Source organism: Crocodylus siamensis, chromosome 9, assembly GCF_052110815.1.
Source record: "Crocodylus siamensis isolate JL-2025a chromosome 9, ASM5211081v1, whole genome shotgun sequence".
In the NCBI taxonomy this organism is placed as follows: domain Eukaryota; kingdom Metazoa; phylum Chordata; order Crocodylia; family Crocodylidae; genus Crocodylus; species Crocodylus siamensis.
Genome location: NC_143403.1, coordinates 56893796 through 56906891, shown reverse-complemented (window position 1 = coordinate 56906891; position 13096 = coordinate 56893796). Strand labels below are relative to the sequence as shown.

The 13096-nt window shown below is 44.3% G+C and overlaps 1 protein-coding gene across 1 annotated transcript in view; it reads right to left on the bottom strand.

Moving 5' to 3' along the window:
• The window catches only part of UPB1 (beta-ureidopropionase 1), a 30634-nt gene extending 20784 nt beyond the window's left edge, over positions 1-9850 (bottom strand). Inside the window, exons 1-5 of the mRNA XM_090062563.1 lie at positions 9700-9850; positions 8911-9082; positions 6684-6771; positions 5651-5745; positions 3911-4072 (exon numbers count right to left, since the gene is read on the bottom strand). Of these exons, the coding sequence (XP_089918689.1) occupies positions 3911-4072; positions 5651-5745; positions 6684-6771; positions 8911-9082; positions 9700-9800 (618 nt within the window). The 5' untranslated portion in view covers positions 9801-9850. The remainder of the gene's footprint in view (positions 1-3910; positions 4073-5650; positions 5746-6683; positions 6772-8910; positions 9083-9699) is intronic.
• Positions 9851-13096: the final 3246 nt, after the last annotated feature.

Genomic DNA, 13096 nt, shown 5'->3' with positions numbered 1-13096 from the left:
CCTGACTAGATCCTCCCTGACCCCTGGCCTAGGTGCACCTCCCTTGGGGCCTGAGGGGGTTCCGGTGGAGGGGCTGATCCGGTCCCTGCTCAGGAAAATGGAGGCAAAGAAATTGTTAAATAGGTTAGCTTTGTCATCTGGTGTGATGACCAGATTTCCTAGCATGTCTTGCAGGGGCCCCACATTACCCGGTACCTTCTTTTTGCCCCCTATGCATTTAAAAAGGGAGTTCTTGTTGTTCTTGATCCAGGTAGCTAGTCCCAGTCCCACCTCCGCCTCTTCAAGAGGCTGAGAAGTGACAGACACACCTTTGGTGTGTCCCATTCTAGCCCACCCTCTCCAGTTAGCATGCACCAAACCCAGAAATGGAGGACAAAGCCTCTTTTGCCAAGTTCCCAGAGGCCACACACAAGCACACCAGAGATCAAGTATACCTTCTTGTGAAACCTCTGTAAGGAAAGTGGAATTGCTGAACATTAATCTATGAGCATGTATGTGTAATAATGTAGTGGATACTGCATGTAGCTTGTGTGGCAAAGTTACTGTGTAGTTGTGATTTTTAGAACTTCATGAATGTGTGTATTGATTTAAATTATATGGGGGCTTGAAAAGAGCAACCAAGAACACAAAACAGATCTAGATAGGGACAGACAAGCACACCTTGAAAGAAACTGAGGGAAGCTAGTAGCTTCAAGTATCCTATTTCCAATGAACTGCAACCTTTTTTGCTGGAACTGGAAGTTACTAGTTCAAATGTCTATAAACAGTTAAAAGGGGTCTTGATGCTTGTGACAGGGGGATCGTTTGTCAGCTAAAGAGATGGATGAACACAGAGACTCCATGGAGCGAGTCTGAAGAATTCCAAATTTAGGGAGTGCATGAGGAAACAGTTAGCTATATAGGCTACCTATTTTCTTAAATAGGTATTCTCTAAAATGTATTTATTCTAAATAAATAAACTTTGCCTTAAAGAGGCATTTGGCAACTATATTTACCTGTCAGTGCTCTGAGAGGGAATGGACCTGCAAGGCCAGAAGTAGATTAGAGCTGCAGATATAATCAGTCATGCTTAGAACTGCAGTCAAAGTTGACAGATTATGAGACCTGAAAAGGCCATGCTCAGAGGTCAAGAAGGTAAGAGGTGCAGTTTGTCCAGTCACTGTGACAATCTCCTGACTGTAAGGGTTCCATTAATTTGCAAACTCCCTTCGGCACACGCTAAATCTCCTTTTGTGTTCACAGCGAGCACACCGCATTGTGGATGCTCACATAATTCTGTTATGAAACAGCTCTACCCTTGCTGCATTTTTAATTTTTTTCCTTTTTATTCTTGTTCTCTGTTGTATTACTGTGGTAGAAGAAAAACAAGATTGTAATTGCTTGAGGGAATTCATCAGAGCTTATTCTTTATTCTCACCAGAGGTCATAACCATCTCCACAGCAACTAACTGTGATGTCTCAAGAAGGATTGATTTTTGTTTATTTATATGTCCTCCCACACAGAACTGAAAAGGCCAGAGACCAATCTTTTTCTCTTTTCCATTTAGTTCTTATTGATTCATCATGGGTGATCATTTTCCCAACCTTGTTCACGAAGACAATTTCATAGTACATGAAGTCTAACTTCAGCCCCTTCCTGGGGCCTGGCTTTGCTATTTTATTGATCAACAAAGATCAACATAATCCTTCCCCCAAGTCCTGGCTGCTTCTAGGGTCCTTCTACCACAATTGCTTAGCCCTCACTCAGTCATTTTTTACATGTCTCTGGTATCCAGTAAAATCACTGGAAAGAGGAGAAACAAACCCCTTTCTAGCAGAACAAATGCTGCCCAGCAAGCTGGAATATTTTAGACAAACACTACTAGTCTGTTAGATCAAAGCAGACCAAACAGAGCAGAAATTGTTGAAGATGACAATAGAAAAAAAGATTTAATGCAAGACAATGCAGGTACGTCTACATATATGATTATCATGTAGCAATAAACTCAGGCACAGTTCGCACTGGAGTTTATTGCTCCTGGGTGCAGCATTTAAATGTGCACCTGGAATTGCAGCACGTTGAGCCTGGGGAGAGTCTGGGGCCCAGTCTAATAGACCGGGGGTACTCCACCCTGGCTCAACATGCTGTGAAGGGACTAGCTGGGGCACAAGGGTGCTACAGCACAGGGCTAGCCAGCAGGCAGCCCCTATACTGTAGCACCCTTGTGCCCCAGCCAGCCCCAGTTACTGTCTACACGTGCATTTCAGTTCACATAACTACTCCGCTATAGGATAGTACTTGTCCTGGACAGTACCTTCCTACAGCTAAGTTAATGAATTTACTGCACACTAATATGGGCACACATGCAGACAGTGGTACCTTACTGCAAAGCTAATTAGTCAGCTCCTTAGTATAGTGCATGTGTAGATGCACACTGCATGTTTAAAGCTTTTCTTATTTTTGCCTGTTTTTCTCTCTGCTTGTGATATTCCTGTGGAGGGATACTTTATGTTCCATTTTTAACTTTAAAATGTGTTTCTTTGTGCCAACCACATCACTGCAGATTATTTTCCCATACTTCCCTTGATGTGCCTGATCACATGGACCCACTCCCTGCTGCTCATTGTGCAGCATCCCTGTGCCAATGACAACAGTTGCTGGCTTAGATAATTATAAGTGCCCATGTATTTTTATCTCACTTTCACTGTGGTTCCACAGATGGAAATAAGCAGCAGTTTGCAATCAGCCAGTGGTCCACCATTTGGGAATCTCCAAGGCAAAGCATTAGAAGTATACAGAGCATGAACGCGTTGTTGCCTCAGTATGGATTTAAAGGTCAAACAAGATGGGTAGAATGCTGCAAATATTTGTACCAGCATTTATATATATCAGCACATATCTCATAGCTTGGTGGTTACTGCATTACTGATTAAAAGGCGGTACAGGCTTAAATACTGTAGGAGCCCAAAATAATCAAAGACAGAAGTCAAGCACTGGTTGCTGAAATTGAGAACTGACTTTGAGAATCATGTGAAGGGATGCAGCCTGCCTCACCCAGCCTCAATGTCTGTGTGAGGTGCCCAATTTAAGCAGAATTTACTTAATGTGGCAAGAAAAGATTAAGCTGAAGTAAAACAATGTATGCTTTGGATTCTGTTATTTTTAACTCTTGCTTTCTGGCAAATATGATGATATTCCCATGGATGGACACATTAGGCCAAATTTTGAGCAATCTATTTTCTGTCATTGCTTTTGCCACGTTGCACATTTCTTGCAGATGATTCTAGAACAAGGTCCAAGCCCAGTTAACATGGCTGGGAGCAATATGGTTGGTAAACCACAGATGACATGACCTACTGGTCCAGTCAGAAGTGGGGAGAATCACAGGACTCCATTCTAAGAGCAGCAAAGGTGCAGACCCATTCTTTGAACGAAGTGTCCACAGAGGTGTCATAAGTACTGCTCTCCCTTCAACTACAGCCCAAAGCTCCCCAGTTTAAGAGAAAGTCACCACACAAATGACTTCAGCAAAGCCTTGTCACGCACAACAACACAGTTCTTCAATGTTTTGTCAAGATGCTTCAGCTGTTCTAACAGAGCAACTCTTGAAAACAGCATCCTGAAGAACAGACCTGGGGAAATTTGTTCTGGAGACTATAATGCAAAGCAAGTTGAAAATATACCAAAGCTACTATAGCATCTTGGAGATCCTGGTATCATCAAACTTTACCTCTCCGATATATGAGCTCACCAGAAAGCCCCCAGTGGCGCTGCAGCCACGTAACTGTATGTGGATAAAACAGACAGACTATCTAAGGAGTTACATTTTTCCAGAACGCTCTACATTTTCTCCAAAATGGTTGCTAACAGCAGACAAGATAGAGACAAGCAAAAGCTATAACGTTTATTATAATCAGTATTTCATCTCACCTCATTGAAATCTCCAACCCTGGGAATGTGGTTTTTCCTGCTCTTCCCAAGGACAGAGCCAGAGTTTGAAATCACCACAGCAGTGTTCCACAGAGTTCCTCCATGCACATCATCTCGCTCCAAGATCGGAGACACCACAACCATATTGTGTTTCTTTGCTAGCTATAATGAACAAAATGGACAGGCTTGTTACAGACAAGCCTTCTGTGTTTAACTGCTTTCATCTTTTGTTCCCAAGGCAAATACAAGAGAGGTTTTCACTCTGTGCACTATTCTGACATCCTAAGTACCAGCGGTTAACATGATGCAGCCCTTTTTTTCCTCAGAGATGGAAACAACACAGAGGCCTTTCCAGTTTGAACCCTTCTGGCAGAGGCACCAAGTTTCAGCTGGAGGAATTATGCTACAGCAGCCGTTCTTAACCAGTGGGCCAGACAAGCCCAATCACCAGATACGTGAGGAGAAGGTGGAGAGCATGGTGTAACGATGCTGTTCCCATTCCTTCACTCAGGCATTCTGCTGGGGTGGGTTAAGCTTAACAGTAGTGCTGACCAACTGAGGTAAAACCTTAATGGGAATTGTTTTAAAAATATATGATGCATATTAAATATATTTATGATTAAACAACAGTTGCCATCTGATCCATAAGAATCAGAGCATCTTTAATCTTGGGTCCAGTGACACATTTTCTCTTATTTGCCCTCAGGTCATTTTACTTTTCCATATGCCTGAATACTTGCTGCAGTTTCTGCCCCTAGTCCAGGGGTTCTCAATCCCTGGGCTGTGGTGGGTTGGCTGCTGGTCCAGAAGTGGCTGCAGACCAGCAAACTGCAGCCCCCCAGGGCCAGGCGGAGAAGCCATGGCTCCTTCTGCAGAGCCTGCAGCAGCACAGAGTTTGGCCCACCCCACGGCCCAGAGGGTGGGGGTATCCTTACCTGTCTTCCGTCCGGAAATTCTAGCCACGGTCGGCTGTGACTGCTGGTTATGGTTTGCCAGGCTGTGGCCACTTCTGGGCCGTGGTTTGCTGGGCCACAGCATAAAAACTTTGGGAACCCCCTGCCATAGTCATTAAATCCACTCGGGAAAGTGGCCCATATGTGACCTAAATTGGCTTGAAGCTGGCTGCCCAAGCTTGCTTAGTAGGGCAGCTCAGGTATGGACAGATTAAGGACCATAATGAACCTGATCACATCAGAGAGTATTTTAATAAAGCAACACACAGTATCACTCATAACAAGGAGATAATCCTAATCACCCTTTTATTCTGTACTTAGAGGATAAATGTTCACCAGCTACTAAAGAGTCCCCCTTAAGCACAAAAAATGCTGCATCTTCTATTACCTCTCGGAAGAAAGCTGTAAGGTTAGTTAACACGTCAGTAATATTCTTTATGTAATGCTTAGCAGTGCATAGTCTGTTCTGGCCAAGAAATTCCATTAAAATGGAAATTAAACATATTTGGCTTGGTTTGTCTTAATGAAATCTGGGAAATGTAAGGATGTGAAGTTTTATGTGCCCTCCAGGGTAGAAGGCATTACATGAATGTGAAACAAGGACACTTCAGCAGTATTTTAAATTGAACACACAAGCTGTTATTCATTCGCATGTTTGCTAGCTGTTACACAATACAGGTTCTGAATGTAATGGAAAATTATATTTGGTTCTTCCATTTTTGTATAGGGACAAGACTGATATATTAAAAAGGAAGCGCTACAGAAAGGTGTGAATTCAACTTTCTACCTTCTGACAGAACTTGGTGGTTTGGCCCTCTTCTGCTGACTCTGCAAATTCAGTCCAAGGAAGCTTCTCTCTTGTACAGAAAGCAAAGGGCATGGCTAGGGAAAAAAACAAACCAGCATGAGAAGTCAATTAAAGGCTTCAAGTCACTGAATGCATATGGGGCTAGTTCTGCTTTTCAGACATACAAGAAAGCTATAAATTATATTCAGAAGCTGCTTTTACAAAACACCGAGAAATAGTTACCATACATCTGAGGAGGATACAGTGAGTTCCTCTCCCCCTCCTCCTCCTAGGCAAAGGACATTAATTCTTAAGAGTATTGCATTTCATGTAAGTTTTCTATCCTCTGGTCTCACAGAGACACCGAAATCGAATACAGTTTGTGCTGTCAGACTGCTAACCACTAACATGCAGCACACCAGGACTGAATTCTGTATCTTATTCCACGGCACATGTTGGACGAGAAGAAGATTTGTATAAGCACCAGGCACTGTGGCAGAGAGATAAAGTGCCTTGTAATCAATCAACATTTGTTTAGTTAAGAAGCTACTGTGAACAGACCTTGCGTATACCCAATTTACTGCCCTGCATGACCTGTGGGCAACCTCTGTTCTTTAGGAGACATTTCATTTTCACTACAATTAACCCTGTACATCCTCTACATTCATTTAAATACTTTTGTTTCATTTAGGAAGATTCTCAATAAAAGAAAAACTTCCAAGGAGATAAATGGGGAAGGACCTATGAGAGTAACATAATCAAGAGTCACAGGACTGCAAAAGCATGCTATGCTTTGCAGGCTTCATGAGACCTGCACACAATTCTGCAAATTAGGATTCTTTAGGGTTGCTTTCAGAAAACAGAAATTAACAGCGGTTTATTAACGTATCCTGGAATCTCTCCACTTAATGATTGCAGCAGAGCAATCTTTAGCACAGCTGACTTGATCTAGTGGGACTGGTGGTTATGAGAAAGACTGTTTGCGTTTGCCAAGGTAGAGTCTGGATTTGGGAAGGTAACAGAAAATACTCACTCCAGGCCTCCTGAAAGCAGACCACATTGACCCCGCATATTGCTGCCACCTCCACAATCTCCTCTATTCGTTTATGCAGTGCAGCCACCTGATTGCAATAAGTGTAAGTGTAAAAAGCCATACATAATTGCTCACATATACCATTAACAGCCTGGTTCTGTTACCTCCTGTTCACATTAAGTCATATCTTGCTCTACACTTAGTCCCACTGATTTTAGTGGGAGGTACTTACTCAATGTGAGCAAAACAGTGGCAGAATCAGGCTGTAAAGAACTGGGGGCATTATGTAATTAGGTGCTTAAAGATGCACTTGACTGTGTAGTATGATTTTCAAAATAGCCACATTTAAAAATCTGTTCCTGGATGCGTATTAGAGCACCATAAACCTTAAAAGGACCAATAAAAGTCACCTTTTACAGACTCTTTTGAGGTATGACACCTAGCAATATGAAAAGGTATGTCTGAATGGAAAATAAAGTATTTCGGGACTTAGCAAGGCCAGTCTACTGACTTGGTCATCCAGCCATCATCCTAATACAAACAGATTCTGAAGCCTCTTCACCCTGGGATGGGCACTACCATGAGATGACAAAATGCATCTCAAATGAGTATGCTGATTCACTTCTGACCACCATGAAATTGATAATTCTTACAAGGGTTTAGGGTTCAGGAGAGTTTATGGGAAGGCCACCATCCTCAAGGTTTGGACAACCATTTTTGTTTGGATAAGGAGACATGGGATGATTGGGAGAAAGGGTATGCCCATGCTCTTTTTAGAACATGTGTTGACCTCATGAGAAAAGACCATATTTACAAGCCTACAATGGGACCCCCCACACACACTCTCTCTCTCTCTCATACATGCTTCAATCCATTTTATGAAGTTATTATTTTTCACAAATACACAAAGTTATTTAAAAAAAAACAAACCACACTTCAATCAGTTTTCCCAAGTTCCTTCCTCTAAAGCAGTGGTTCTCAACCTTATTTGGATGCAGACCTGTTTGTAAACATTGATGGCCAGTCCCAATCCAGCGCCCCTCACTCCTGACCTGCTGCCCCCAGCCCCGCAGTGTGTGGGATGGAGGGGGGCCCAAGCAGCTCTTTGCAGACTGGAACTCTGACAATCTGCAAGGGAAAAGCCACGGTTTCTCATAATTTTCTCCTTTAAAGGAGAATCAATTTTTAAAGTTTGTTCACAACCCTTTCATATATTCTCGCAACCCACTTTTGGGTCATGACCCACGGGTTGAGAAACACCGCTCTAAAGCATAATCTCAGTGCATTACTAACAAGAAAGAAGCAGGATACTAGCAAGGGACAGACTGTATTTTTCTTTACCTAATATATATTTTTTGCATAGGAACTCTGCTTTTTTTAAAGATGGACATAAGGATAGACAAAGTTGGTGATGAGATCAGAAGCCATGTAGATGTGTTCATATTTCAAATTCAACAGAAGAGCCAAGAACATGAACAGTCTATAGAATATGCTACTCTCACTTGTTAGAAGCAATCTCTTAAAAAACAAAAACAAAAACCAAAACCTGGGGATTGCTTTCTGTACTGGATGTCACCAGATCATTTCATAAATCTGAAATTTACCTTGGTTTTGAGGACTGTGAACAGGACAGAGCTGTGTAAAATATGTATATGATGGGGTGCATCTGTTGTCACAGAAAGATGCCTGCTAATGAACACTGGAAGACTCCTCAAGCAGCAGTACCTTTAGTTTACTACTGTCTAAAGAATTCAAGATGATCATAAAAACGTCCACCCCACATTCCACCTCCGTGCTGCACTACTTCAGCAGTCCATACCTGCTTTCATGCACACTTTCAACTACAGTCAATTCCATAGAGGTCACGGACCCTTATGGGATGTAGTTCCTTTCAGTTCCTTGGGAGCTGACAGGGGAAGGCCTTTCATTTAGAAAATCCAGTAACTAAATATTTAGTTTCAGAAACATTGCACACAGGTTAGGTGACTCAGTAAGTAAACAGCATCCAGGGGATTTTCCGATAGAGCTACACCTTCTAATTTAGTTAAGACACTTCCCTTCAGTTTACTCTTCAAACAGTAAAATCCAAGAGCATCAGGCAATATGGGCCAACAAATTAGCAGCAGACGTCACACAAGAACCACAGGGTTTCACGTAATATTTGGTGTATGACATAGAAAAAAAAAACAAGCTGTTGACCCAGATCTCCCTATTCACATGACTGTACCTGTTCTGCCACTGGGCTATCTGTGGGCAGTGGGATTTTATTCTGAATCAGTCCTACTCGCACAACGTGCGGTGTCCTCAGCTGTTCTGCTGCAGCTTCAAATCCATAACCTTGTAGTTCAAAATCCTTCTCTCTTCCTGCGGATACAGCAGCAGCTGGCAGATTGAGTTCTCTGAAATCGTACAGAAAACATTTACATGCACCTGATATCAAGGGTCGGGACAGCAGGTGGCACCCCCAGAGGCCACCATAACTCCCTGCTGCTGCACCTCAGGGCACAACTTTACAAGCGGCAGCAAAGCTCCCTGGAGCAGCGGCTCTCAACGGCCCAAGGCCCCTCTGTAACCCTTGTGAGTGGAGCGGCACCCCATTTCAAAACCGAGTGGACACATGACCAGGCTCCTCTCCTAGCACTGGGGCTGAGGACCCACCAGGCACGGACAAGCCTGTGCGTGGACTTATCTGCTTATCACCTCACACCTCGGGGCACCCTTCAAAGGATCCGTCTCATTGAGAACCTAGGCCCTCGCGGCTTCTCAACCGCAGCGAATTCCTGCCCTTCACCGATAACCCTGCGATACAGGCACCCCTGGGCCTACCGGGGCGCACACCCCGCCCAGGCCAGCTTCCCCGCCCCGCAGAGCTAAGAGACCCCCACCCCCCGGCTTCCCTACCACCGCGTGCCAGGCCCCGCCCCGCCGCCCACGCCCAGACAGGTGCCCCCGGCCCACCCTCCCAGCACTCCTCGCGGCCGCCGCGGGGGCTGCCGGGAGCGGGGTCGTTCCGCACCTCGCGGAGCTCCCATAGAGGATCCGCTTCACCTCGCGCAGCTCCGCGAGCGGGACGTGCCGCTCCAGGCACCGCTCCAGCGACCGCAGCTCCGCCGCCATGGCCGCTCGGGGGACTGGCACGGCCACCCGCCGGCCGCCCCGCGGGCACGCCCCCGGCCGCGCCACGCCCCCAACAGGCCCCCTCCCCGGGGCCCTTTGGCTACGCCCCCGGCAGGACCCCCCCCCGGCATACCCCTGCCTCAGAGGGCCAGCTGAGGCTGCCCGTTCTGGGGCCCGGGCCAGGGCAGGTGTCCAAAGGTCTGATGGCCACGTCCCAGCCTCCCTCCAGGGCCCAGCTGCCACTTGGCCGCAGCCACCCCGGGCTGGACCCGGACAAGTCCCGAGAGGCTCCCACTGCTCTGGCCAAGCCCCATCACACGGGGCCCTTAGCTTTCCTAGAATCCCTTGGGAAGGGCGAGCCCTGCCTTCGCTGCCCAGGGGGGCATTTGGCCTTATCTCCCACTGAGGCCCTTCAGCCCTGCTAGCCAGTAGGCGCAGCGGCAGCAGGACAGGGAGCTAAAGGAACATGTTCACACGTTTGTGCTTTACGTAACACGTCCTGGTTTCCAGAACGTGGGTCCGTTTTCAGTTGCAGTAAGACACTTTGCAGGAGCCAGGCACAGTAATGATTAACCCAGTCCTCTCAGCTTGGCTTTGAGCCCTATATTATCACTGGAAAATCATCCCAGAACCAGAGAGAATCAATCTGCCACACAAAGGACAGATCAAACAAAAGGAGGAGGCAATGAACCAATCTCCATTTAGACACTAATCTGAGACAAGGAACACTGGGTATGAAGAAAGGATCAGTCCTTCAGTGAATACCAGAAAGCCATCCTGTTTCAACCCTATTATTCTCACTACAGTCAGTAGCTAATGGCCACAGTTTTCCATTTCTAGGTATTACTGTGAAATGAATAACGTGCATGTATTTTGTTCCAATGCAGAAACAGGTTAGTGAGCCCAGAGACTGTTTACACACACCTAAATAAATCAAAATCATGATTTTGAGAGTCTGCTTTGCACATCTCCTACAGAACATGGCAACACACAGCACTTAATGTTTGTGATTGCCAGGGCTTTCAAGTTAAATATTAAGCCTCTTAAATCAAAGTCTGTCAGGGAAGAGTGACTAATATTTAACTTTAAACAGCAAGAATCCAGGAATAATCTGGCATTTCAAAATGCTACTGGGAAACAGTCTTTACTTTTTGTCCCCAAATGCACTTCTTTATCCAAAAATGTTGCAGTAATACCTTATATGCAAAGTATACTGGAGGGGCAGATGCACCGATTTGATGTTTACATAGGAAGTGGAAAAATACTTAGGCAAGACACAGAGATGCTCATAACTAATCCTCTAGTCTTTTAGGGATTTTTTTAAAGATCTATAATGAAGAAAATGTTATGGTGCAAAAGAAAAGGTGACAAAACAGTTTTAAAATTACGAATACATCTAGACTGTTACTAGTTAGTACAATATCTCATTTATCTAAGAATTTCTGTTAAAATCCTAAGTTACCACCAGTGTTGCCAAGTTTTATGAGAAGAAAAAGCGTCACTGCCTTTAAAAACAAGCCCAATCCATTTCAAATAGAAACTTACAAAAACTTTTAAAAACCCAGCAAAAAACAAGCTCAATTCCACTTGTGTGGCCAAGCAGACTTGGCAACACCGGTTACCAGTACCTGAATATCATTAGCTTTTAACCAGCTTTTTTGGAGGACATATTTTTGTTTCACCAACAAAAGACTGACTGACACTGATAAAGCAGCTTTCACCTGAAAATCCTAACATGCTCTACTAGCCAGGCTGTAATGGCTGCATCTAGTAGATAACTTCATCTACTTTATGGGGGAAAAGACGGTAGGCATTTATAAGCACTGTCCAACAGAAAATCAATCATATACCAAGCTGAAACTGCAAGGAAAATTAAAGGACCGTTGCATAGCTCATTTGCATGTCAGTGCCCAGATTTCAGCTAACAGCCAAAATATTCTTTAGCATTGTTGTTCCAGGAGCGCTGGGAACAAGCAGAAGGGCCTGGCCTTGTTTTGGAATTCACCATGTTTTTTTCTGTCTACACTGCAAACAAAAAAAGAAAAAACAGCAGCAGGTCTATATTGTATTCAATTCCTGAAGGAGGTCACATAGCTGAACTCTTCAAGTTCTTCTATTCTTAGCATGAACTTCTAATGACTTCTTTTGGTGGCCTGTTTGTTTGTCATTTAGCCTCATTTGAATTGTACTGTGTGTAGGAAATGGACTTAAGCGCAATGAAGTTGAAGCTCCTGAAAAAAACACATTCATGAACAGAAGAAACTTGAAAAAACAATGCAATACATTTCCTGTGCACCAAATCAGCAACTCAGCATCAATAGAGCCAAGGCAGCATTGAATAGGAAATGACAAGGCACAAAGTCATAATAAGAATGGAGGGAGATCAGGTTATTTTTTTAGGAGTGTGTGTGGATAAAGGAACATTCCAGCCAGCAAAACAAACTTCCAAAGCACTAAATTCAGCAACAAGGCAAGCTAATAAGGCATATCCCAGAGGGACAGAGAGAGAGCCTGGATGCAAATTTGAACATTCCAACTCAATCTGTCCTAGAGAGAAATCAGATTTACACCGTCCAATCCAGATCTTATACCTTATCCCAAGTCTAAAATTCAGCCTTTACCAAGGTTCTGCATCACCCAAACCATCTAAAACTGGTGAATTCTGTGCAATAACTAAACCTTCTGACAGTGCAGATTGCTGTGATAAGCTGCTCAGATGAAGACAGCCAACCCAAGAATGGATGTTATAATGACTGTACAGTACATTCTAAAAGATGCATGTGTTTTTTAACATTTCATTTTTATTAAACAGATGGATGTCAGGGGTGTCTGTGATAGGACTAGTCCAGAAGTAAAAGCCTGGAGATGCTAGGTTCCAGAGTAAGAAACTGGGTACCCACCTGGCTGCAATCTTCCCAGCAATCACCTCACCACATTACCCAGAGTGAGGAGTCCGACAGCATCCCTGTGCTGTAACTGGATCTTGGTAAAAACAGTCCAGAGTCAATTCCTGTAGGACTCTGTTCCCAGCAGCTGCCTGTACCCCTATAGGCATGCAACACAAGCTACGAAGATTATTCCCAGACAGCTCCACATTTATGTCCCTGGTATAAAACTTAGAGGCACACTGGACTCTGAGAGACAGAATGAAATTACAAGCCAAGCAAATCCAGGATTTAGGCCAAGACTGGGAAAGACCCAAGGACTGGTTCAAACAAACAAGCAAAATCTTTCCACTGTAACTCAAGACAGGAATGAAGGCTGAACATGGCCACAGGTCAGGGCTAGGAGGCAGG